Below are 26,799 nucleotides of genomic sequence, written 5' to 3'. Positions count from 1 at the left end.
ACTCCATTAACATTTTCAGGCCAGAAAGAGATTCGTTATTTCGTGCCAAGGGCAAGATCTGATGAGCATGTGAACAGATGGGAGTCCTGGAAACACAAGCAGGCTCAGATGGAAGTTAGCACAGGGAATGGTGGGGGGAGAGAGAGAGACAGCAAACAGCACAGAACAAGCCTCTGCAAGACTTGGGTGTGACTACAGCATTGTCTAAAAAGCAGAAAAGAAGGCAATCAAGGAGTTTCAGAGAAGCAAAGGTAGAAGCAAGAAAGGAAGGGTCTGCGTATGTAAACAAATACACTCATGTGCCCTTTTAGGAAGCCCAGTGAAACAGGGGCGCCTGGGTGGCTCAGCCGTTAAGCGTCTGCCCTCGGCTCAGGTCATGGTCCCAGGGTCCTGGGATCGAGCCCCGCGTCGGGCCCCCTGCTCCGCGGGAAGCCTGCTTCTCCCTCTCCAGCTCCCCCTGCTTGTGTTCCCTCTCTGGCTGTGTCTCTCTCTGGCAAATAAATAAACAAAATCTTTAAAAATAAAATAAAACGGGGCGCCTGGGTGGCTCAGTCGTTAAGCATCTGCCCTCAGCTCAGGTCAGGATCCCAGGGTCCTGGGATCGAGCCCCGCGTCGGGCTCCCTGCTCCGCGGGAAGCCTGCTTCTCCCTCTCCCACTCCCCCGGCTTGTGTTCCCTCTCTCGCTCTCTCGCCATCGAAGAAAGAAAGAAAATCTTAAAAAAAATTTAAAAAAAAGAATCCCAGTGAAACCTACTACATCCCACTAGGCCAAACTTTATCCCCTTTACGACCCTTCATACAAATCCCTGGGCTCGTGTCCCCGTTCAAGTCACAGACGTGTCCTTGTCATACGACAGCTGGGACGCACTGTTTTATCAGAAAGAAAGACACATGGGAGAGTGTCTCCTTTTCTTGTTTTGGGGTCCTCTGTCCCATTCCCAAACTGCTCAGGTCTGACCGAGTGCCCTGAGGTGAATCATCCGCGCGGCACTCCGCTCCGCTCCGGTGGGGCAGGCGTTTAGGCCCACGAGCACGCAGCTGCAAACATGGGCGCACCCTCCGAACAGTCAGACTGTGTGGGTGCTACAAAGGAACAGCTGGTGGTATTTGTAGCAGGCCATCCTGAAGCAGTTCGGCAGTAATCAGTGCTCTTTTAGGACCGTTTCTACTAGTGTAACTACAAAACTGAGCTGTACAAGTCCACGGTAAGGACTCAAACTGCTGATTTCACTGCCAGCATCCGTGACAGATTCAGATTACTGCAACATCTAACTAACTTAGTGTCTATTGCTGAGAAGGTGGAAACCGAAGATCTAGCAAAACATGAGCGGTCCAGCGGTGACAGTTTTCTCCTACTCACTAAAGCCGCAGTATGGAAATGGGGGGGAGGGGTGGCGGCAGGAGAACACACAGCTTCCCATGGGCCCAAGGCGGAGCATGCAGGTTTGTAAGGCTAAGTCGCGACTGCACTCTGACCCCTGAAGGAGATGCGCGACCGCATCTGTGACCATGTGAAGAGGTAATCTTGAGATTTGCTTTTCAAGCTTCTGAAGAAGTTAATGCGCCTGAATATGGATGGAAACAATTTGGCAGAGATTCCTTCAGAATTACCATCTGCATTAGAAGAACTTAAAATCAACGAGAACAGTCTGCAGGCTATCAGTGAAGAAAGCTTATCAGGTATTTAACTTTCAGTTCCTATGTGTCCTATTCTAGCCTTTCGTCTGTGGTCGTGTGGGAACTTCCCAGGCACTGCGGCCATGCGGACAGCTGGCGAGTTCTTTAGGCCACTTTACCATTTAAGTTCATGACGTTTATTTTCTCCTTTTGTGGTTGACTCTGGACGGAACAGAACAACTGAAGTTGTCATACTGTGAACTCGGCACAAAAGACGCAGCACTATGTTAGCTTTTCCCAAGCGCCAGCCAGGGTCGTGGTGGGATTACATGCTTCCTCCAGAGACAGCTAGTGTCTCCTTCCACCTTCCCACAAGTCTAGCAGCACCTGAGGTACGGTGTCCAACACTTTCTACCTATTTGACTTGAAATATTTTTAGGATAATGTTGATAACCCAAGCCTAAAAAGGAATAAAACCATTTCATTGTTTCTTTTCACTCCCAAAACACTTCATAGGAACAAAACACCTCTGGTGATGGGAAAAAACACAATAATACCGAGAATTGCCAAGTCTGAAAATCAGAGAGTTATGGAAATATTCTATTTCCAGATGGACTGCAGGGTACACATGAAAAACATCCAATAAACACAAATGGTGATGGGCTCTGTCATACGGAAAAGACATTAGAAAGTACAATTTTTAACTGCCAGGTGAAGCAGGGCCAAAGGAACGGGCTGCGTGTGAACCACACGTGAGGTCGCCTCTCTGGCCACGCTTTCAAGACGACACGTTACAAAGCAGACGTCCCTACTTGGAAGGTGTGCGCACACACGTTCCCCCCCTCCCCCCATCCCCACGGTCCGAGCACTGTGGAGGCCTTGGCCATGAGGAGCAGCTCAGGCCACCGTGCCCAGGGAGCCACGACACTCTGTGCTGAGCCCAGCCTGCGCTGTCAAGCGGCCGGCAGCAGGCTGGGTGTAGCCATGCGCAGCTGCCGCCCCTGCTGGGATGCTGCTCTTTTGGCACCAAAGCCCCTGGCTTGGCCATCAGGGGCCTGCTGCTCTCCCATGTGCTTCTGTGGCAGGTCTTCACATGTGACCCTTCACATTACAGACAGTTCCAGAGAAGGGGGGGGGGGGCGATCCAGGAAGAGAAACAGTGTGCGCAAAGGTGTGCAGAAACAGGAGGATCCAGATGCTGCAGGGAGTGCCTGCGGCTGGCCCTCACTCTGCATACTTAGGGACCGCGCTCTCCCATGTCCATGACCTGCCATGTTGTTGCCCGCCCCACCATGGGGAGGACTTCCTACCGGCTTCCTGCGTATACACCCTCGTTCTGCTGAGTCTAACCTACAGCAAGCTTCTCTAGCTCCACCCTGTCTCCTGTCACATATGGGACCACACATTCTATGTTTCCTACACAGACAATGTATATATAAACCAGAGAGTATCTGTAAACACTGTGTGCCATGTCTCTCTCGTGGGGTCACACACCGACCATTCGTCTACTTTTATTATCCGTTTTCCACAGAAAAACTTCCATTACATTCCCAAACCTCAACTATGTACCAGATAAGTATGCTGGATTCTCAGTATCTTTGGTTTTGGAAATCAAAGAGAATATGAGAAAATGTAACCACTTCTCAGTGTATTGCCTGGGCTCCCTACTTCCTCTCAGCCCTTCAGCTGATGCTGAAACAACTGCCAGGTCGGTATTTTATCGCTCTGTCCCTGCCCAGGGCTCCTCACTGCCTGAAGAGGAGAGCCAGACCTTACTGTCTGGTGCACAAAAGGCCTGCACCCCCCTTAGCAGACGGTCCACCCAAGGCGGGCCTCCCTCCTACCGCTGAGCACAGCCACATGGGTGCTTACTTGCCCATGTTCATCTGGCTGCCTCAGCCTCCCGTTTCCACCTAGGTCTTCCTGTCCTTGGGAGCCCAGCTCCACCCCATGTCCACACCCCTCCTGTGGTCCTCAGCACCGGGGATCTGCACCCCTGATGGTCCTGTCCCTTGCTCACGCTTGGACAATGCCTTGTTTCTCTAATGTGCCTACTAAGAGTAGGAACAGAGCCGTACAGAGCATTCAGTGCAATGCCCATGACTTGAGTTGAAGATGAAAACATTCCTACTCTAGAAATCTTGGCCACTGAACAAACTCCAGAGTTACACCCTAAATGTCGGACTCAGATGCTTCCAGGTATCATCACTGCTGAGCTGTCCATTCTCCTGTAGGATTCCAAGTGATCTGGATCATACCACTCCTAAGGCCAGCAGAAACAATGCAGGGAAAACTTGTTTGTATAAGGGCCTTTCTTGGTAGCTCAGTCTGAGTGCGTGGAGAATCCTTTCTTGATCATTCTCCTTTCCAAAATTCCATTTGGCTGCACTATCTGCCAGGAAGTGAACAAGTGTGATGGGAATTCACTGCTGTAACTCCCTTGTCCAGAGACTGACATTTGGCAGGCAGAGTGCTCTCACACTCCCCCGCACCCCAGTGATGCTGCCGTGTCATATGCACATCCACATCTTTGCAAAGGCTTTAAGTGACCTCCACAACCTTCTACTGCTGGCCCATCTGCATCCTGAGTCCCCGCTTGGCCCCCGCCACCCCTGTAGGGCGGCCCCACTCAGCTTCTGTTCCTTAGACATCCTACAGCATGGGGACTTCTCGGCAGGCCCGCCCCTCCCCTGGATCACGCGTCCAGCAATCAGTTCTGACTGAGCTCAGCATCTGGGGTGTGCAGAGCACTTGAGAGAAGGCTCTGCATGGGGGATACCAGGAAAGCAGGGGCATTCACCCTCCAAATAACTGAACATTTCACATGACATTTTGAAAGATAACAGAAACTGCATGGTCCTTTGGTCTTCCTAATATTCTGAAAATTACATTTTACTTTTTATAGACCTGAATCAACTAGTCACCCTAGAACTGGAAGGAAACAAGCTCAGTGAAACCAATGTGAATCCCTTGGCTTTCAAATCTTTGAAGAACCTATCCTACCTGCGTCTGGGAAGAAATAAATTCAGAATTATACCACAGGGTCTTCCTGCTTCTGTTGAGGTACCTGTATCTTTCTAACAATGTTTTACATTTGTAGTACAGTACACCTCAATAAGACAAACAGCATTATTCTAAAAGATTACTGTGATGTATGTTAAAGTCCATTCTGGTGCTGTATACTCTGCTATAATTATAGCACTGTTGTTTCTTCAAACAATACAAAACTATGGGTAAAAACTGTAATTACTAGTAGAGACCCTCGATAAAGTGAAAATTGGTCTTACTGACAGCTCTTGGGGAGAGAACGGGGAAGAAGAGCTGGGAATTTCAACAGAAACTACAACTTGCAAAATAGCTTCCCAGTTCTGCCCAGCCCCACTGGGGCCGAGCACTGCCCTTCCGACCCAGGGCCCAGGTCTGTGGCCTTCCTCGCTGCAGCAAGGGACACATTTCACACACTTTGGGGCCCTCACTGCCCAGTGCACACCTGACTTGCAGCCGTGAGAGCAGAGGTCTGGCAGACCCAGCTGTGCCCACGCTGACTGCTCCGAACGGTTCCGCACGCAGGACTACTCAGCAGGAAAGCAGGATGGAGCTTCCCACAGTTGTGGGCCCGCTGGGCCAGCAGAGCCCACAGCCTGGGTCTGATGCGGAGACACACCACCTCCTTTCCTCATCCTCCTATTTGCAGATTAACATATCAGTTCAGAATTTGTCCAAATTGTAAAGATTGAGGTTCCAATACTGGGCTTTACGTCTGAATCTCTTGGATTCTAAAGAAATACGGACTCCATACCCTACACCCCAGGCATCCTCAACCAGGTTCTTTGGAGGGTAGGGTCAGTAATTTATAATTTTTTAAATTAAGATTTTAATACATAATGCATGCACATAGTAAAACACACACAAGCTGAATGTATGTATGGAGTATGGAGGAGCAACATGTCTCCAGACGGCCCATCTCCCTGGCATGGGAGGCAGTGTCCACGCAGGTGTGTGTGCTCCAACCCCTCCCAGGGCCCTCTTCACAGACACAGAGTCTATCTAGCATGCGGAGGAGTGTGCTCTGACTGCAGTAACTTGAAAAAGCTCTCAGGTGATTTTAATATGCAACCAAGTTTGGGTACCACTGATTTGGTTCACCTCTATAAATATGTATGAAAAGCAAAAAGCTAAAAATTGCTTTAATCATACCTAATAAATACCAAAATTAAGTGAAAAGGGAAAATTACTACAATAGGAATAGAAAGTTACATTGAAGACATACACCAATGTCTACTTCTGATTTCCAAGCTTCTTGAGTGAAAAATTCCCACTAATGCCAAATGAATTAACTTGAAGGCAGCTTGCTATTGAAAACAATAGCTCTAGCAACTTTACTCTGACGTTAAATGAAGGTTAATTGCTTTTAACTAAATTAATTATAATACAGGCAAGTCTAAAACCCTGACAGGCAGCACGGACTGGTGGAAGTCGCCTGCCCTAGATTGAGGGGGTGGGGGGCGATACGTGTGTTTCCTGGGCATCCTCTCTCCAGGCCCGAGCATCTCCACTACTGAACAGGAATGACCATTTCTACAATTTTCTAGGGTTTTGAAGCCAAATGAGATAATTTACATGAGTAAGTTTTGTACATTAGAGAACTTTATACAATTATTATGGTATGCTGTATTTTGCAACATTTTATGATTTAAAAAATTCATTTAATTCCATGACCATGAAAGATGGTACATTTTATTTCACTAATTAGAGAGAATAAGACAACTTACAACAATGAATTCACTTGGAAGAGCAGCAGAAGACTCTCCAGATAATACTAATGAGAACAGTCCACACTACCATTTTCATCTCTGTGTAGCTGAATATATGTACCAACCAACACAAAGAAAAACAGTCTTTTCTCTTAATTATAGGAATTATACCTAGAAAATAACCAAATTGAAGAAATAACTGAGATCTGTTTCAACCACACCAGAAAAATCAATGTCATTGTGCTACGTCATAATAAAATTGAGGAAAACAGGATTGCTCCTCTAGCCTGGATAAATCAAGAGTGAGTAGACGCTGCTCTTCGCCTTTCTTAGACAGTCTCTTCCTTCTGCTGTTACTCACAGGGTCTGAACGTGGGGGAGCAAGCTTAGTGGTGGCACCCCTCCTTCGTGAGCCTCCCCCTCTCCAGAACCTGGCTACGTGCTTGGAGCTCATATCGTGTATGGTGGGACTGGTGTTGGGGTGGCCGTGCGCGAACCCAAGCAGTGAGGTACCCAAGGGCAGCGAGGGACCCGAGGTCTGTCCACCTCACAGGTGGCCGTGAAGTTGGAGAGAGACCATCCCTGCCTCCCCCAGCCCCACCCTGCCATGGGACCACCAGGTTCCCTTGTCCTACGCCACACTGTCTTCATTCCTCCAAAGCACTTCTCTATCTCAAGTCTTAGAAAACAGTCCGAACAGTGCTTGGCCTGACAGGGAAGGCTGGAAGCAGGATCCATCCTCCTGGCAAGGACGCAGGGAAGGGGATCTTGCCTGTCAGGAGGGGCAGGGTGGGCTGTGTGTCGAGGGCACGAGGGATCTGGGTGAAACAGAGGGAACAGGCACCTTTCAGGGGCAGGAGAGGGTGTGGAGGGCCAGCCGGGTCCAGCAGGACGTGGTGGTGGCAGGGCGACTCAGAAGCCACAGGGGAAGCTCCGAACACGAGCTCCGTTTCACCATAAGCCCCCGCATGGCAGGCCATCAGATCAGGTGTGCAGCAAGAATGCAGATTCCACACCACCACCACGTCCTTGCTGGAACCAGGGGCGATTTCAGGGAGAGGCAGCTTGACAAAAGCTAGGACACTGGACTTCGTTTCCGATTCACATTTGACCCTAGAGAGAGTGGTTCTTCCTGAACCTTGCGCTCCTTATAGCGGAGCAGGAGCCGTGGTGCAGTGCCCAGGTAAGAGCGTGAGCCTTGCGGACAGATGGGGCAGGCCACCACACAGCCCCCCTCATGCAGGAGTCACTACTGCAAACCAGGCGGTGGCAGGAACACGGCCCTGTCCGAGCCCGGAGCTCATGGTTCCTGCCTTACGCTGCGCCCCGCTCATCCTTCTTTGTTGCAGAAATCTGGAGTCCATCGACCTCTCCTACAACAAGCTCTACCACGTCCCTTCCTACCTGCCCAAGTCCCTGCTGCACCTCGTACTCCTTGGGAACCAGATCGAGCGCATCCCCGGCTATGTGTTTGGCCACATGGAGCCAGGCCTGGAGTACCTGTACCTGTCATTTAACAGACTCTCTGATGACGGAGTGGACCGAGTCTCCTTCTATGGGGCTTATCATTCTCTGAGAGAGCTGTTTCTGGATCACAATGACTTAAAATCTATACCACCTGGAGTACGGGAAATGAAAGCACTACATTTTCTGAGGCTGAACAACAACAAGATACGGTAAATTTTGGCTTTTTCAAGTATCAGTTTAAAATTGGTGTGGCTGACAGAGGATATGATTAAACAACCACGACATGATGTCTGGGATTTACTTATAAGGGGAAAAAGGACAAGAGGCCACATTAAACAAAACTGGCAGATGTTTGCAGGTACAAAAGGATTCATCATAGCTTTTTTCTGTGTGTGTCTAGGTTTGCAAACTTTCCCAGTAAAAACCCTTTAGAACAGAATATTACTGCGCGATACTGGGAACCCAGGAGGCGGACGATTATGCTGCTTCTACCTCCATGTGTAATTTTTAAAACTCTACTCTGTAGAGAACAAAACTTAAATATATGCTAAAATTAAAACTGATTCTATCTAGATTTTTTCTGAAGGTAGAATTCTGAATAAAATTATTGAGACTCAGCTTTTCTCACTTCTGGGGACCCAGTTTTCTGTCTGCCTGGACAGCACGAAGGACTCAAGAATGACTCTGGAATGCTATGGTAATGCAGCCGTAGCCAGTCCCTGAGGTGGGCTCCTGTCCCTGAGGAGCATACCCCTTCCTCTTTTCTCTGTCTCTACAATCCAAACACGAATTCCTAAAACACAGAGGGAAAGAGTCATGGGTGTACATATGCAGCTAATGAGTCACTGAACACTACACCAAAACTAATGATGTACTGTACAGTGGACAACTGAACATAGTAATAAAAAAAGAGTCAAGGGTGTATAACAGTGCTGGGGAGAGAGGTGGGCATGGGGAAGGCTTTGTAAGATGCAGTTAAAAGCTGCTTGGCTACGTACGTCGTAGGCTGTGCTCTGTGCTTCCTATTTGCTGCATGAGGACGCACACGTCTGTCCCACTTCTGGTGGGATTCAGGTGGTCACAGTCTGGAATCTCCATTAATACCTTTTTCCTCACCTCTGAACCAAGGGTCTCACTCACAGATGAGTGCTGCTTGAAACTTATTTCCTTAGGGGCAACAAAACAGTGACCCACTACTTTTGTTACCCTTTACACATCTGTTAGTAGCTGGAATTCCTTTGTAAAGGATTTTTTCAGCTAGGGTCACTTAAAGGTAAGACAAATGCCCAGTTCTTTCCTTTAAATGTCCAATCAGACCAAGAAGCTGGCTACAAATATCTAACTATGTGAGCTGACAGATGTTAACTAAACTTAATATAATGATGATCATTTTGCAATATATACAAATATCAAATCATGTCGTATACCTTAAACTAATATCATACTGTATGTTAATGCTGTCTTTATAAAACTGGAAAAAATGATACGTATGTGGTAAGTAGGAATGGAAAGGACTATACAATATATTAAAATGTTAACAGAGGCTGTCTCAGGAAAAAAATTTGGTGCCTAAGTGTTTGTTTTATTATTTTGTTTTTGGCTTTCTTTCTCTGGATAATCAGTATTAACTTACGGTTTTATATATTCGGAATGTTTTAATCAACTATATTGTTCCTAAGCCCCCCTCCTTGGCGGGTGGTAGCCCTCTTTGGTCCTGGGCGGCGCACTTTCCCCGCCCCTACTGCGCACCTGTGACAGCCTTCTTTCAGAGGTCCCCATACCCCCCTCACTGGGAGCAGCATTCACATCACATGCCCCAGGCTGGGGACCAGGCACGTTCCTTTTCCAAAGTGGTGTTACTGTTTCAAGGCCTTGTAGTGAATTGCCAGGAAATATGTATTTTGTAAAGAAAACGAACAGGACTTCACATTGATGTTCCCAATTCTAATTTAACCATAGAGAGTATTCTTTGTTTTAAATTTGTTTATCTTATACTAGGAATCTAGGTTCCCAACATCATTAACTATCTTACAATATACAAACAATAGTTTCAAAGTAAGAATACCACTGTTATAACCCCAGAAGTACTGGATGAAGTATACGGTGTCTTAGGGAGCTCTCTGTTTGTCTTTAGAATATGTGCCTCGAGGACTTGTGGCAGAAGGAACAACGGTTTTCTCTGTGACAACATGTCAACGACCTGACACTCTGATAAGGGCTTTAGCTTGTTTTTGGTTTTTAGGAATTGCTATTTCCTGTTTAACGTTATTTTGACTATATTAAACGTTTATAAAATTCCAAAGTCAAAACTGTAACAAGGTATATGAAGAGAAGTCTTTCTTCTTAGCCTGTCCCATATGCTATACTCCATCATTGCCCATAGGTTAATTCTTTTAAAATTACTTTGTAGTTTTTCCCAGTATTTCTGTTTGCAAATATACGCATACATGCACATTCCTATTCCCCAGGCCCTTCCGCAATTCCCACACAAATTATGACACAGAAAGATTTTTCTTTTCTCTCTCTCGGTTTTTTTACTCTTTACTTTTTAAAGATTATCAGTATATCCTATCACTCTTTACCAATATACAGAGAATTTCCTTATTCTTTTTACAACTGACCAGTATGCCATTTAACCAGTTCCTTACAGACAGACACCTACTTGTTTCCTTTCTTTTACTACTACAAACAATCCATAATGCATAACCTTGGACGGCATTTTACATTTTCTGGCCTAACTCTGGGCGAGGTTCCTAGCTGAGTGAAGGGAGATGCTGCCTGGCCCCTGGTCTGGTCCCTCCCGCCGGGGATGGGGGTCCTGCACAGCCCCAGGACCGGACCACGTTAATGAGCTTGTGAATGTTTTTGTGGGAGGCAACTCTGGTCAGTGGCGGAGGTGTGGCAGGATACTCGCAGTATGCATTTTTGTCTTATCATGAATGAAACTAAGCATCTTTTCATGTTCCCATGTCATTTCATTTTTTCTTCGGTGAACCGGTTAGCCGGGCATTTCCCCCTCTTCTTTTTCTGCATAGGTTTTTTTTTGTTTTTTTTTTAAGATTTATTTATTTATTTGAGAGAGCGAGAATGAGAGAGAGAGAGAGAGTACATGAGAGGGGGGAGGGTCAGAGGGAGAAGCAGACTCCCCGCCGAGCAGGGAGCCCAATGCGGGACTCGATCCAGGGACTCCAGGATCACGACCCGAGCCGAAGGCAGTCGCTCAACCAACTGAGCCACCCAGGCGCCCTCTGCATAGGTTTTTAAGAGGGCTTTGTACATTAGCCCTGTATCTGTGATGTAAGTTGCAAACTTGCAACAGTCTCCTAGTTTGCCATGTCTCTTAACTTTGCATTTTTAAAATGCCTGTAGTCAATTTATTCTTTTCTTTTAGTGTTTCTCATTTTTGAGTCAAGGGAGATTTTTTTCCCACTCCCAGGGTATACTTTATTCTACTCCTATGGCTTCATTTTTCACATCTTTAACATATTTGAAATTTATTCTAGTCTATCAGAAAAAGATCCAGTTTTATTTTAGCAACAAAAACATTTTTAAACAAATGTACAACTTAACTCCAAATGATAAAGCCTGAATACTGCTTGGACCGTTTATGACTTGTACATCTATTTTTCCTCAGGAATATTCTTCCAGAACAAATTTGCAATGCTGAAGAAGATGGTGATTCGACCCTGGAGCATCTTCATCTTGAAAACAATTATATTAAAACAAGAGAAATATCATCCTATGCATTTGCATGCATAAGATCATACTCAAGTATAGTTCTTAAACCACAAAATATTAAATAATTCCAGGTTTTTGTTCATCACTTGGAACCTGCACTCCTATATTTGCTGCAGCAGCATTTGTCATTGATAAGTGAGACCCCACCTGACTTGCCACCCCATAGAGAAACAACCAAAACATACCCCAAGTTTACTTCACCAGTTTTAGGGAAAGTTTCAGCCTCACACTCCAGAAAAAAAGCCCTTTAACTGCAAGGTTCCTTAGAGAACAGGATTTTATTCACTGTTGACTTAGACTGGGAAAATCTGGAGCAAAATAAGTATGTCCTTTACAACTGTCCTGAGTATTGCTATCAGCCGAAACACTCAAAGTCCCTTTAAAAATTGTGTGTGTTACGGTTCAAGACCGAGAAGTGTATGAGAGAAAAAAAAAATAGCTAGAATTTATGAATTAGTGTTCTGTTAATTATCCTACTGTTAAAACAATAATCTACTCATTTTCTATAAGATCCTATACTATAATTATTGTATAATATACTTAGCGATTGGCTTTGCTCTAATTCCTCACATGTGAAATTAAAACACTACTGACATGTAACTTCCTGGTTTTGAGACTTGTAGTATGGTTACATACTGGTTATTAACATTATAGGAAGGTATATGTGAATTCTACACTATTTTTGAAACTTTTCTCCAAGTCTAAAATTTCTGTGTCAGTCTAAAAAATTTTAAGCACCCTCATTATTCTTTATTCAAGATCAAAAGATTTTATGGAAAGTAGTGGAGTTTGCTTAAAATATATTAATTGTCTGTGCTACAACCTTATAAATATAAACCGAAGGCACACATTTTTGAAAACTTTTGCTCCATTGGTCATTGTTAGCACCTACCTTCTTTGCCCTAACGTGCTCACAAGTATCCTTTTATTCAGTTCAATTTAACAGAAAGCTCTTAGCATTTACCATGTACTAGAACCTACCAAAACCATATGGTATTAAAATTTTCATTATGTAATGATCTTTTGTCATTATTTCTAGAATAATTTATAAAGGACACACATAGAAACTGTGTTGACTTCTCTTGTTGCTCTCAATTTTGTGTCTACAAAACACCAGACTAGGAGCTTATATTCAGATCACTTTAACTTTTCAAACTTCAGTGACCCGATCTTGTAACAGTTGTCTCCCCACCCGCGGGAGCTCCCAGCCCCACTTCACAGGCTGTCAGAGAACCATGGAGCGATGAGAAACATCTGCGAAGTGTGGCATGCAGGTGAGTGCACTTATTATCAACCTTCTGGATCAAAGTGACAGCCACCAGCATAGTCACCGAAACTAGTTCCTTTTTTTTTTTTTTAAAGGTTTTATTTATTTATTTGACAGAGAGAGAGACAGCAAAGAGGGAACACAAGCAGGGGAGCAGGGGGAGTGGGAGAGGGAGAAGCAGGCTTCCTGCTGAGCAGGGAGCCCAACGCGGGGCTCGATCCCAGGACCCTGGGACCATGACTTGAGCTGAAGGCAGACGCTTAACGACTGAGTCACCCAGGCGCCCCCAAATCTAGTTCCTGAGCAACTTTCTAAGATGTGAGTTTGATTTTATCCCATTTGAGCTAATTCTATTTATTATTTTTTTTAAAGATTTATTTATTTATTCTAGAGAGACAGAGAGAGAGACAGCGCGCATGCACGGGGCATTGGGGGGGCAGAGGGAGAGAATCTCAAGCAGACTCTCTGCTGAGTGCAGAACTCGATCTCACAACCCTGACATCATGACCAGAGCTGAAACTGAGTCAACTGACTGGGCCACCCAGGCACCCCCCCTTTTTTTTTTTTTTTTTTTTTTAAGATTTTAAGTAATTTCCACACCCAGTGTGGGGCTTGAACTCACAACCCTGAGATCAAGAGTCATGTTCCATGGACTGAGCCAGCCAGGCACCCCATGCTAATTTTATTTCTAAGCCCTTCCTTTTAAGCACCCTCTTGTAATAGCTAGGATTTTGAGATTGTAACATGAACAATAACAACAATACGATGAATGCTGTTAGAATCAGGGCAGGTGGCTAAGAGCAGAAGCAGAATCTTATGGAACAAAAAGTTGAGATTTATAAGCACTTTAGGAAAGTAGGAGCATAATGAATTTAAATTGGCCAAGTTGAATGTGAGACAGGTAAAAACAAGAAGATACAGTCATTCATCTATTTAACAAGAACCCTTCCGTTATACTTCCTGCTGTGTGAATATAAATGTACTGACATAAATCGTTTAAGGCAGTCTAGGCAGCAAAGTTTAAGGTGAGTCAACAGAGTTTGCACCCTGGGACAATGCAGACAGATACTGAGCCATTCCTGCACTCATTTCTCCTTCTGACTTGAACCTGTGTTTCAGATGCTGTTCTAGAGAGAGACGGGAATAAACAGAACTGAAGAGGTCTCTCCTCTCTAGGAACACACAGTGTGGAAGGGAAAATAAGCGGAACATCAGAGAGACAGTCACATCAAGGCCAACCAAGGGCAATGAGGTCAGCAGAACAGGGTGGTGCTGTGGTGAAGCTGGGGTCCTCAGCTCCCAGACCCTGGGTCTCAAGAGTGTGCGAGCCCCATGAGCTGCCACGGGGTGCTGCCCCACGGTAGGTGTGCAGTGACCCTGGGCGCCAGTGTGCGTGAAGACCACACTGTGCAGCTGGGATACCCGGCCAGAACAGTCTCCTGGAAGGCTGAAAATCAGAGTGATTGAAGGAAGTGTTGTTCTTAAGTTGGAAGACACTTTTATTTCTGATTTTATAACTTCAAATATAAAATATGTCTAGCAATGAACTTGTTCGGCCTTGAAATTTCATCATGTCCTGGATAGGAAGTTTGAATTCCTTTAAAAAAAAGAGTGATAAATGTCTTTATAGCAAACATTCTTCATGATATAACGTTAAAAACAAAGAGATGTTCTGCTTGGCTTCAGAAATATGTTGTAATTACTAACACATATGTAACACATACTAACACATAGAAAGTTCTAGTGTAGCTATGACCTAAAATATTAATGGTGTGTCATCTTTGCACATACATACAAAGAATGCTAACCATATTTTTAATTTTGAGATATGGCTTAGGATTATTACAAAAAAGCACTAAAGATATGACATGGTCAAAGACACGTAAAGCCTGGAATTATAAGGAAATAACTATACCAGGAATCAGGCCTGGGTGCCCACCTTGATCTCCAATGATTAGTTTACAGCCATTTTACTTGTCTGGGATCACTTGATTCAATCATAAAATAATGTGTCTGGAACAGATCAGTGGTTTTCAAGGGGTCTGTGGCGCCCTGGGGTGGAAATGTCCCTGAAGAAGTGCACTCTCCTTCAGACAGAGCAACTTTGCTACCTTCAGAAAGATTAGCTGCTCCTGCCCTCCCATGCTTTTTCTTAGAACCAATGGACAGGTGCTATCTGACTCACAAAGCAAGTTTTAAGATTCACAAAGAACATGCTCTTAAGTCCCTGGTCCTTCCCTAACCCTTGGCCCAACTCCTCTTCACTCCTACAACACATGGCTGGAGAGCCTTGGCCAGAGCAAAGGCTTCTCAGGTGCATGGATTACAGCTGCCTGGACATGGCCAGCCTCCCTGTGTGCTGGGCAAGGAGGTCTAGTTGGCACGTCTGCTCCTTTGCAGCCCCACCACAGTGGGGTGGGGCTGCTGTCCTCTGACCAGAAACACCCGGGAAAGCAGGTGACTGAGGGAGCACAGGTGAGGACGCTGTGGCAAGAGTCGGTGGGTGCCACTTGGAAGCAACATGGGGCGTGTGGCTGAGCCTGGACTTACTCTGCTTCTTCTGACTGAAGTCCAAAAAGCGGAAAGTCTGGACACCTGAGTGGGCGCTGGGCACCTGGTATAGTGGGTGCTGCCAACAGAGGTGAGCAAGGTCCAACGCCCTCTCTGTGGGCTTGCACTGTCCACTGACCCCACACATCACCTAGAGAGTCAGCCTGATCAAGTCAAAGTTAATTACTCCTTAAGATGACTGCTTTCATTAACATAGAAAAAAAAGAAAAAAATTCCTTTTTTGTAGTGTCTTTGTCTGGCTTTGGTATCAGGATAATGCTGGCCTCATAGAATCAGTTTGGAAGTTTTCCTTCCTCTTTTATTTTTGTGGAATAGTTTGAGAATAGGTATTAGCTCTTCTTTAAATGTTGGGTAGAATTCACTTGTGAAGCCGTCTGGTCCTGGACTTTTATTTGTTGTTGGGAGTTTTTTGATTAGTGATTCAATGTCTTTGCTGGTTACTGATGTGTTCAAATTTTCTATTTCTTCCTGTTTCAGTTTTGGGAGCTTATGTTTCTAGGAATTTATCCATTTCTTCAGGGTTGTCCAATTTGTTGGGAAATAATTTTTCCTAATACTCTCTTATAATCCTTTATATTTCTGTGGTGTCAGCTATTACATCCCCTCTCTCATTTCTGATTTTATTTGAGTTCTGTCTCCTTTCTTCTTGATGAGCCTGGTAAAAGGTTTATCAATTTTGTTTACTTTTTCAAAAAACCAACTGCTGGTTTCATTGATCTGTTCTATTGCTTTTTACTCTATCTCATTTATTTCTGCTCTAATCTTTATTATTTCTTTCCTTCTACTGGTTTTGGGTTTTGTTCTTCTTTTTCTAACTCCTTTCTGTGTAAGGTTAGGTTATTTGAGATTTTTCTTGCTCCCTGCAGTAGGCCTGTATTGCTCTAAACTTCTCTCTTCGAACAGCTTTTCCTGCATCCCAGTGATTCTGGACCGTTGTGTTTTCATTTGTCTCCATGTACTTTTTTGATTTCCTCTTTCATTTCTTGGCTGACCCATTCATTGGTTAGCAGCATGTTATTTAGTCTCCATGTAATTTTCAGACTTTTTCTTTTGATTTCTAGTTTCATAGTGTTGTGATCAGAAAAAAATACATGATATGATTTCAATCTTGAGACTTGTTTTGTGACCTAATATGTGCCCTATTCTGAAGAATGTTCCATGTGCACTTGAAAAGAATATGTATTCTGCTGGTTTTGGATGGATTGTTCTGAATATATCTATTAGGTCCATCTGGTCAAATGTGTTGTTCACAGCCACTGTTTCTGTGTTGAATTTTGGTCTGGATGATCTGTCCATTGATGCTGTAAGTGGGGTGTTAAGGTCCCCTATTATTAGAAAAGTCCATATTAAGATCTCTGATGAATACAGATGCAAAAATCCTCAAAATATTAGCACCTAAATCCAAAAATATGTTAAAAAAAATAATTCACCATGATCAAGTGGGATTTAATCCAGGGATGCAAGGATGCTTCAGTATTTGCAAATCAATCAACGTGATACATTACATCAATTAGAGAAAGGATAAAAATCATAGATCATCTCAACAGACACAGAAAATGCATCTGACAAAGCACAACACCCACTCATGATAAAAAACCCTCAACAGAGGCGCCTGGGTGACTCAGTCAGTTAAGCGTCTGCCTTCATGATCCCAGCATCCTGGGATCGAGTCCCGCATGGGGCTCCCTGCTCAGCGGGGAGCCTGCTTCTCCCTCTGCCTCTGTTCCTCCCCCTGCTTGTGCTCTACTCTCTATCTCTCTCAAATAAATAAAATCTTAAAAAAAATCCCTCAACAAAATAGGTTTAGAAGGAACATACTTCAACCTAATAAGACCATATACAAAAAACCCACAGCAAACATCACACTCAATGGGGAAAAACTAAGAGCTTTCCTTTTAAGGTCAGGAATAAGACAAGGATGTTCAATCTCACTACTCTATTCAACACGTACTGGAAGTCCTAGCCATGGCAATCAGACAAGAAAAAGGAATAAAAGGCATCCAAATTGGTGAGGAAGAAGTAAAATTTACCCTATTTGCAGATGACATGACACTACATATAGAAAACCCTAAAGATTCCATCACAAAACTATTAGAACTGATAAATGCATTCAGTAAAGTCACAGGATATAAAATTAATATACAGTAATCTTGCATTCCTATACACTAACAATGAAGCAACAGAGAGAGAAATTAAGAAAACAATCCCATTTACAATTGCACCAAAAATAAAATATCTAGGAATAAACTTAACCAAAGAAGTGAAAAACCTGTACTCCAAAATCTATAAAACACTGATGAAAGAAACTAAAGACAACACAAACAAGTGGAAGGATATTCCATGCTCATGGATTGGAAGAACTAATATTGTTAAAATGTCATACTACCCAAACCAATCTACAGATTTACAATCCCTACCAAAATACCAACAGCATTTTTCATAGAACTACAATAATTCTAAAATTTGTGTGGAACCACAAAAGATGCTGAATTATTAAAGCAATCTTGAGAAGGAACAAAGCAGGAGGTATCACAATCCCAGATTTCAAGATATACTACAAAGCTGTAGGAATCAAAACAGAAAGAGACACATTGAGGGGCGCCTAGGTGGCTCAGTTGGTTAAGCGTCCGACTCTTGGTTTCGGCTCAGGTCATGATCTCAGGGTTGAGAGATCGAGCCCTATGTCAGGCTCTATGCTGGGCGTGGAGCTTGCTTGGGATTCTCTTTCTCCCTCTCCTGCACACTTGTGCTCACTTTCTCATTGAAAAAAAGAAAGAAAGAGACATGTTGATCAATAGTACAGAATACAGAGCCCAGAAATAAATCCATCCTCATATGATCAATTAATCTACAACAAAGGAGACAAGAATATATAATGAGGAAAAGAGAGTCTCTTCAACAAATGGTGTTGAGAAAACTGGACAGTTACATAAAAAAGAATGAAACCGGACTTTCTTATCCCATACACAAAAATAAACACAAAATGGATTGAAAGAGACCCAAAACCATAAAACTCCTAGAAGAAAACACAGGCAGTAATTTCTCTGACTTCAGTCAAAACGTTTTTCTGGCTATGTCTCCTGAGAGAAATGAAAGCAAAACTAAACTACTGGGACAACACCAAAATAAAAAGCTTTTGCACAACAAAGGTAACCATCAATGAAACAAAAAGGCAACCTACTGAATGGGAGAAGATATTTGCAAATGATATATCTGATAAGGGATTGATATCTAAAATATATAAAGAACTTACACAACCCAACACCCCCAAAACAAGTAATCCAATTGTAATGGGCACTAGATCTGAATAGACATTTTTCTAAAGAAGACATACAGATAGCCAACAGACACATGAAAAGATGCTCAACATTACTAGTCATCAGGGAAATGCAAATCAAAACCTCAATGAGATACCACCTCACGCCAGTCAGAACGGCTAAAATCAAGAAGACAAGAAGTAACAAGTGTTAATGAGGATGTGGAGAAAAAGGAACCCTTGTGCACTGTTGGTGGGAATGTGAATTGGTGCAGCCAGTATGGAAAACAGTCTGGAGGTACCTAAAAAAATTAAAAATAGAACTACCATATGATCCAGTAATTTCACTGTTGGGTATTTACCCAAAGAAAATGAAGACACTAATTTGAAAAGATATATGCACCCCATCTTTATTGCAGCGTTATTTACAATAGCCATGATATGCAGCCCACGTGTCCAATAGATGAATGGGTAAAGAAGATGTGGTGTATATATACAATGGAATATTATTCAGCCATAGAAAGAATGAAATCCTGCCATTTGCAACAACATAGACAGACCTACAGGGCGTAATGCTAGGTGAAATAAGCCAGACTAAGACAAATACCATATGATTTCACTCATATGTAGAATTTAAGAAACAAAGAATGAAAGAAAAAAGAGACAAAAAAAAACCAGCCTCTTAAATACAGAGAACAAACTGGTTGCCAGAGGGGAGGTGAGTGAGAGGGAGGGGTGAAATAGGTGAGGGGGCTTAAGAGTACGTTTATCATGATGAGCAGTGAATAATGTGTAGAATGTTGAATCAATATACTGTACACTTGAAGCTAATACTGTATGTTAATTATACTTCAATTAAAAAAAAAAAACCATGACAGGGCGCCTGGGTGGCTCAGTCGTTGGGCGTCTGCCTTCAGCTCAGGTCATCATCCCAGGATCCTGGGATCGAGCCCCGCATCGGGCTCCCTGCTAGATGGGAGGCCTGCTTCTCCCTCTCCCACTCCCCCTGCTTGTGTTCCTGCTCTCGCTGTGTCTCTCTCTGTCAAATAAATAAATAAATAAATAAAATAAAATCTAAAAAGAAAAAAAAAAAAGACAAAAACTACCCACGGCGCTAGTTGAAATCTGCCTCTGCACGGTGTCCTCTGGTACGTACATATGGACACTTCTAAGAGCAGTGAGGTCAGCATGATTAGCCCACTCACACATAAGAATGTGATTATTCCAATAACCATTCAATAGTATGTAGTATAAGCCTTTAAATTCATTGTGGGGGGCGCCTGGGTGGCTGTCGGTTAAGCATCTGACTCTTGATTTCAGCTCAGGTCATGATCTCGGGGTCGTGGGATCGAGCCCTGTGGTGGGCTCCACACTCAGTGGTAGTCTGCTGGACATTCTCTGACTCTGCCCCCGCCCACGCTTGCATGCACGCACGTGCTCTCTAGCTCTCTCTCAAAAAAATAAATAAATATTCTTTAAAAAAATTCATTGGGAAGTGCTAATAAATCTTAACACTTGTTTTAAGATAACTTTAGATTTGGTTAGTATGTGAAAATTTAAGCCACAGATGATTAGCTAAAGGATAAACCCCCCCAACTTTTACTGGTGGCTCGTGTAGTAGGCAAAAATGGCTTCCCTGAACTGACAAATTCCGGGAAACAAAGAAAGCCTGTGGTACAATATGGGAGGTAACTGGCACTGAATTCAGAGCAGCGAAGAGCATCAGGCTTGAGGGACCCTGACATAGGATCTGAGTCAGCAGAGTGGAGGGGATGAGCAGAGGTGAGGAGGGCTCAGGAGAGCAGACTTAGCACAAGGAGAAGCGAGGGCACTGTGAGCTCTGAGGGAGGAAGGTCAAGAGAGCAACGGTGTCAGGAAGGGATATGAGCCAGCACGGCGGGGCCGGCGAGACCAGCAGAAGTGACAGGAGGAAGAGCAGAAACAGGAACGGGTGTGATGCCGGGACAGCTGGCTGCCAGCCAAGAGACACAAGAGAAGGGAGCCAGAGAGAACAGCTCATGCCTCAGGGACGATGCAGAGAGGCTGACAGGAGGGGACAGTTTGGGCAAGAACATGCTGAATTTGGGGGTTGCCACAGAGTTCAGGCAGGACAATAGTAGGATTGGGAAAGACGGGAATGCACAGGCAAGGACAACTCTGAGAGGAGATGGGCAGGGGAGCTGAACCCTAATGGGCGCTGGCTCCTGATGTCAAGGGAGCGAAGGAGCCAAGCCCACTGCCAGTTTCCATCTGACCACACGGAGCTTCTGGGGTACAAGACGAGATACGTCTAGAAGCCTGGCCCCCTCTCACCTGGCCCTCGGGATGGGTGCCACCACCCTGGTGACAAATCTTGTATCATGAGTTAGGTGTGCACTGATTATTTATTGTATGTGTGGTGCTGCGTAGCAGACGGACAGGGGGTGTATCATGTTTCTCCAAAACGGCTGTAAAACTAGAAGAACAGAGACAAGTTGTTTCTTGGATCCCTCCATTCTGAGCACCAAATTGGTGCTAAACTGACTGCTGAACCCAGGTCTGAACTGATCAGCTCATGAGCCCTCCAGCGCTGGTATCAACACTGCTCCTAAACAAAACAGAAAGGAATCTGCAAACTCTGAGGACTTTTAAAGGAAAAGTGAGACATTGAACTGGAAAAGATTTATACAGGGTCCCAAAATTAATGAAGAATAATTTGTCTTATTAATATTTCCTGACATGGGGCGCCTGGGTGGCTCAGTTGGTTAAGCGACTGCCTTCGGCTCAGGTCATGATCCTGGAGTCCCGGGATCGAGTCCGGCATCGGGCTCCCTGCTCAGCGGGGAGTCTGCTTCTCCCTCTGGCCCTCCCCCATCTCATGTGCTCTCTCTATCTCATTCTCTCTCTCAAATAAATAAATAAAATCTTTAAAAAAAAAAAATTTCCTGACATGGACATCAGAAAACACAGAGTATTTTATAAACAACTAAGCCGTGCTTTGACAACTGGTAATACTCCGTAACCAACTGATTGTTCTGCATAATAACAACATCAACTATGTTCTCGAAAGCCATCATTTAAATATACCATGAATTACTAGGTTCATGGATGCTGACATAAAAGGAACTGCTCAAATTCTGCTGTTTCAGTGAAACCTCAAAGGGTGGTCAAAGGCCTCTCTGACATCTATTCCGCCTCCCTCCCTTATTTAGAAAACAGAGAGTTTCCTCGTAGGAGATATATTTACAGACTGAAGATGACTGAATTATTCTTCTGTCCATAGCTGAATGTAAATTCAGATCCTCAGTCAACCTAAAATTCAAAAACATTAAAAGTGTGCATGAGGGGCGCCTGGGTGTCACAGTGGGTTAAGCGCCCAACTCCTGATTTTGGCTCAGGTCATGATCTCAGGGTCATGAGATGGAACAGCAGCGCATGGGGCTCTGTGCTGGGCAGGCAGCCTGCTTAAGATTCTCTCTCTCCTCTCCCTCTGCCCCTCTCCTCCCTACTCCCTAAAACGAAACAAAACAAAAAACACACACATGGAAATAGAAGTTTCTGGACAGCTCTAACCTATACAAGAGGACTCCAAGGTCTGCAAATCCAGAAGTCTATTGAAACATGAGGTCCGGGCGCCTGTGTGGCTCAGTCATTAAGCGTCTGCCTTCGGCTCAGGTCATGATCCCAGGGTCCTAGTATTGGGTCCCACATCGGGCTCCCTGCTTGGCAAGAAGCCTGCTTCTCCCTCTCCCACTCCCCCTGCTTGTGTTCCTGCTCTCGCTCGCTCTCTGTCAAATAAATAAAATCTTAAAAAAAGAAAAGAAAAAAGGAACATGAGGTCCATCTCTTACAGTTAAAAATCAAGAACAAGTATCATGGTTCTGACCCAGAGTCTTTATTAGCTGCGGACTTGGTCATGTTACTTAGACTCTGATTTCCAGTGTCCTCACCCATGAAACTGGGGGGAACACCATCTCCCTCCCCGGGCTGCTGGGAAGGTCAAATGAGGGGCCACCCAGGACTGTGCTGGGCACAGGGTGGACAAAGGATCAGGTGAGCATCCATTCCTTCACTGATAAGGTGTCAGGAAACCTGCAGGCAGGGAGGTTCGGTGACTTGCTCAAGGCTGCCCGGACTCTTAATATGGTAGATACTAATTATTCAAGGTAATTGATTCCTTAGATTGTGAAATATAGTGGGGACAGGAGCGGGCATATGGCACAGGCCAGGGGTCAGCAGGACGCTGTGGCACGTCCACGGCTCTTCCAAACCTGGAGCCTTTGTTCACACCCTCCGCACAGAGAAGAGTGAAAGCAGGCACGCACAGCCAGGGTCTCCATAAACACACAGTGCGTGTGGGATGCAACAGAGTCCAAACTACTCTTCGTCATAGACAGGAGTAATTTAGAAGCTGATTTGAAAAAAATCCTGATTATTATAAGAAAGAAGAGAAAGTCTTACTTATAAATGTGATTCACTGTGATTACTTATAACACCTAAAAAGGAGGAAAAACTATTTAAAATAGCCAGCCAAACTAGAAGAGTATGTGATCAAGAAAGGTGTCCTGCAGGTAAGAATCCGCCTCAGATACCCCACAAGGGGGTCTGCAGGGATACAGTCCATCTGCAAGCAAGCCTTGGCCCCCCTGTCACGCAGCCGGGCGCGGCAGGCCACATGGTCCCCCGGGGGAGCTAGGGCATTTCGTGCCTGTCCCTGCAGTCCACTGTCAACAGGGCAGTCATGTGTTAGCACACGTCGGAGCCCGTGCGTCTGAATGCTTCAGCATGTTACTCACATGTCTCTAACATGTTACTCACATGTCTCTGCCCTGATGTGCCGAACAGGAACGGTCGAGACTGTGCACCATGCTGGAATTCAGTCTGTTATTTGCAAAGAAGCAAATGCTTCTAACTCTGTACATAGGCCTCAGTGATCACACAACTGAAAATTAAAGGCATGACTATTTCTTCTTTGAAGTTACATTTCTCTCTACATGAAAGTGGATACAATCAAAACTTAGAGTCGAGCATATTTTTTCCTTTACACAAAATGTGAAGAATGTGAATCCACACAAGGGAAAGCATATTGCATTAAAAATAGCATGTGATTGCACTAAACACGTCTTAGTTTGGAACAGAAAAGGAATGCATCATGCTATTGAAATGTCATGGTGTGTTTCTAAGTAACAGAGTCTCTGCGGTCAAATAAACTTACATTAAACTATCAATTGATAGAAGCAAAACTCTTTATAAGAATCTGCTAAAGGTTGATTTGTTTTATGTAAGTTGAGAATTACATTCAAAATTACCAAATTTATACTGTCTGAAATACTAATTCTGGGGCAGTAGTTCTTAACTATTTGAAGGACGGACCCCTGTGAGGGTATGAGGGGAGCTGTGATAAGCCCTCCACGAAGAAAAACACACGTCTACTAAGACTTCACATGTATCAAGAGGCTCATAAAGCCTCTTTCAATCCTCTAGGGATTCACGCACCATGGTTAGGAAACCCTGTGTAGGGGAACAGCTTACTTAACTTAAAATTTTACATGTAAATATTTCACTAGAGGTAAGGATAAACAAGTTAAAATTAAGGCAAACTGCCTTTTCCCCTCCACAGTTATTTAGCAATATTTTTAAGGCCAAAGACAAGTTGAAAGAACAATACAATGACCACCTCTATACTCTTCACCTACATTCACCAATTTACACTGTTTTGTCTATTCATTTTATCTCTTTCTCCCTCCCACGTCCATGTCCATACACACGTAAGAATTTGCAAGGGACAGGCTGGACCATCCGAATGCAAGCTGTGGATGTCTTAAGACTGTCGCCCAGAACCAGAGGAGGCTCTGAGAACACAGATAGCTCCTGATGTGACCATGGGGCAACGATGACAATCACTCACATCAGCAAACCCAGGACTGTCTCACCACAGCCCATACTCAGAGTTCCCCACTGTCCAACCATGCCCTCAGGGGCCGTGTGTGTGACGCAGAGTTTAACACACGGACCCTCCAGTCTCCTGTGCGTGACCTACGATGGTAACCCCTGCCCAGAGCAGCCTCGGCCCTTCGCTGTTCTGAAGGGTCCCAGCCAGCTCTCTTGTAAAATGTCCCCTGTTTGCATTTGTCTGATTGGACGTAGATAAAACATGTCTGACAGGAATCCCACACAGGTGATGTTGGGCAGGCCCATTACTGGTGATTCTGAGACATTTGGTTGAGGTGGTACCATCTTTCCCTGGTAATTAGAAACAGTCTGTAAGGTAAGACTTTGGGTCTGTGTGAATATTGCCATCCAGTGACCCTCCATATAGTGGTCTGGGCTTCCACTGACTATCTTTGCCTAAATCAGTTAGCACACTGGAGACGTCCCAGCAGGTGACTGTCGGGCTCTGGCTCCTTCTGTCCTGATCAGCCGGCATTCTTCTGTAGGAAAAGCGCTGTCCCACAGACTCTCTTTTCCCTGTTATTGTAATAACATTTGCATTTGACATGCAATAATCCATGGCTACCCCTGTGCTCTGTAAGGTGCTCACGCGGTCTCTTCACGCTGGCTTCCACACTCTGTCCACATGTCCGCGGGAAACTCTGTGCACTCTGATGCTGGCTGGTATGAGATGTTTCAGGCACATCTTATGCCTTCCCTGGCCCCAACCTGTTACTCTTCATTTCTCCTAGGAGCCTTGGTCCTTCTAGTGGGAAATGGTCCTTAGAAACACAGATGTGGAAGTCAGATGCATGAGCATTCAAGTCTTCTCAGTGGAAAGAGCTAGAAAGTTTATTTGAAGCAAAACTATTACTTGTGCCCTTTCCTCAAAGCAAACTGACTTTTGAGACATTGTTTAAAAGATCTGACACCCACACAATATTATAAGCTTATTGCAATAAGTCCTTCAATATCCATAAATTCAACTCAATTCATTTTAAATGACAATTCATGTCATTAACTCATTTTCAGAGCAAACTCTCCAACGGCCTGAGGGCACAGGGGGTAGGGGAGGGAGGGCAGCCGGGAACCAGGGACCAGGAGCCTGCAGGAAGAAGGCTGCTGCCACCAGGTCAGCCAATGGCTGGAACTGCCCAGGACGTCAGGGCCAGCTTTGTCAGACTGGTTTTTTAAGATATGCTATAAATTTGGACTTTGACATAAAATCTCCTGTTTTTTAAAAAGACCATATGCTCCATGGGCGCCTGGGTGGCTCAGTTGGTTAAGCGACTGCCTTCGGCTCAGGTCATGATCCTGGAGTCCCTGGATCGAGTCCCGCATCGGGCTCCCTGCTCGGCAGGGAGTCTGCTTCTCCCTCTGACCCTCCCCCCTCTCATGTGCTCTCTCTCTCATTCTGTCAAACAAATAAATAAAATCTTTAAAAAAAAAAATAAATAAATAAAAAGACCATATGCTCCAAACAAAACACATCTGCAGGCTGAATACTGTGCACACGTCATGACCTGCAGTGTAAGTAATTAATCCTAAACCAGAGAGCCCTGTCCTTCCTGAGCGTATCCCCTAGGCAACCTCCGGTTACACAGGAAGAGCATACAGTTTACATCCTCAGGTTTGATGGCCCAGAACCTTCCTAAAATCATACTTGCAAGGCCAGCCCCCTCACAACCCCCAGGGCTTCTCCCACAGCTCTTTGCTGCTTTTCCTCATAGCACTTAACACCGTTTTGTGGAATGAGCGATCGACCACACGATCCCTCGTAGCGACTGCGAGATGCTATACGATCCACTCCACTGCACCCAGAAGCCAGGGGCAGAAGGCACAGAAGTGCCAGAAGCCTCTGGACAGACATCACACAACTCAGCCTCCTGGTGATTCCCGAGCTTTGAAAGGCATTTCTTGAGGCCACAGACACCCTCCTCCCCACCTACTTCATTCCTAATTTGTAGGAGATGATTCCCAAGGGCCTTTCCAGTTCTCCTTTGTTTGGACCAAGATCGCTGCTCCCCATTTCCACACCAGGAGAAGGTCAGGAAGGAGTCTGAGAAATTATATGCAAGGGTGCCTGGTGGTGCAGTCAGTTGGGTGTCGGACTCTTTGTTTTGGCTCAGGTCATGGTCCCAGGGTCCTGGGATTGAGCCCCGCGTCGGGCTCCCTGCTCCGCGGGAAGCCTGCTTCTCCCTCTCCCACTCCCCCTGCTT

The 26,799-nt window shown here is 44.8% G+C and overlaps 2 protein-coding genes across 3 annotated transcripts in view; one reads left to right on the top strand and one right to left on the bottom strand.

Annotated features, from left to right (window-relative positions):
- Window positions 1-12,566, top strand: part of ECM2 (extracellular matrix protein 2) — a 33,510-nt gene extending 20,944 nt beyond the window's left edge. For both annotated transcript variants that reach the window (XM_021694443.2, XM_021694442.2), the window contains exons 6-10: window positions 1,545-1,680; window positions 4,523-4,680; window positions 6,534-6,673; window positions 7,721-8,047; window positions 11,473-12,566. In XM_021694443.2, the coding sequence (XP_021550118.1) occupies window positions 1,545-1,680; window positions 4,523-4,680; window positions 6,534-6,673; window positions 7,721-8,047; window positions 11,473-11,641 (930 nt within the window). In that variant the 3' untranslated portion in view covers window positions 11,642-12,566. The remainder of the gene's footprint in view (window positions 1-1,544; window positions 1,681-4,522; window positions 4,681-6,533; window positions 6,674-7,720; window positions 8,048-11,472) is intronic.
- The window catches only part of LOC110584356 (centromere protein P), a 241,534-nt gene that overhangs the window by 61,243 nt on the left and 153,492 nt on the right, over window positions 1-26,799 (bottom strand). The gene's annotated exons all lie outside the window — the stretch shown is intronic.

This window comes from Neomonachus schauinslandi, chromosome 13 (genome assembly GCF_002201575.2).
Source record: "Neomonachus schauinslandi chromosome 13, ASM220157v2, whole genome shotgun sequence".
NCBI classification, from domain to species: Eukaryota; Metazoa; Chordata; class Mammalia; order Carnivora; family Phocidae; genus Neomonachus; species Neomonachus schauinslandi.
The sequence above is the reverse complement of the archived record's forward strand: the minus strand, read 5'-3'. Positions and strand labels throughout refer to the sequence as shown.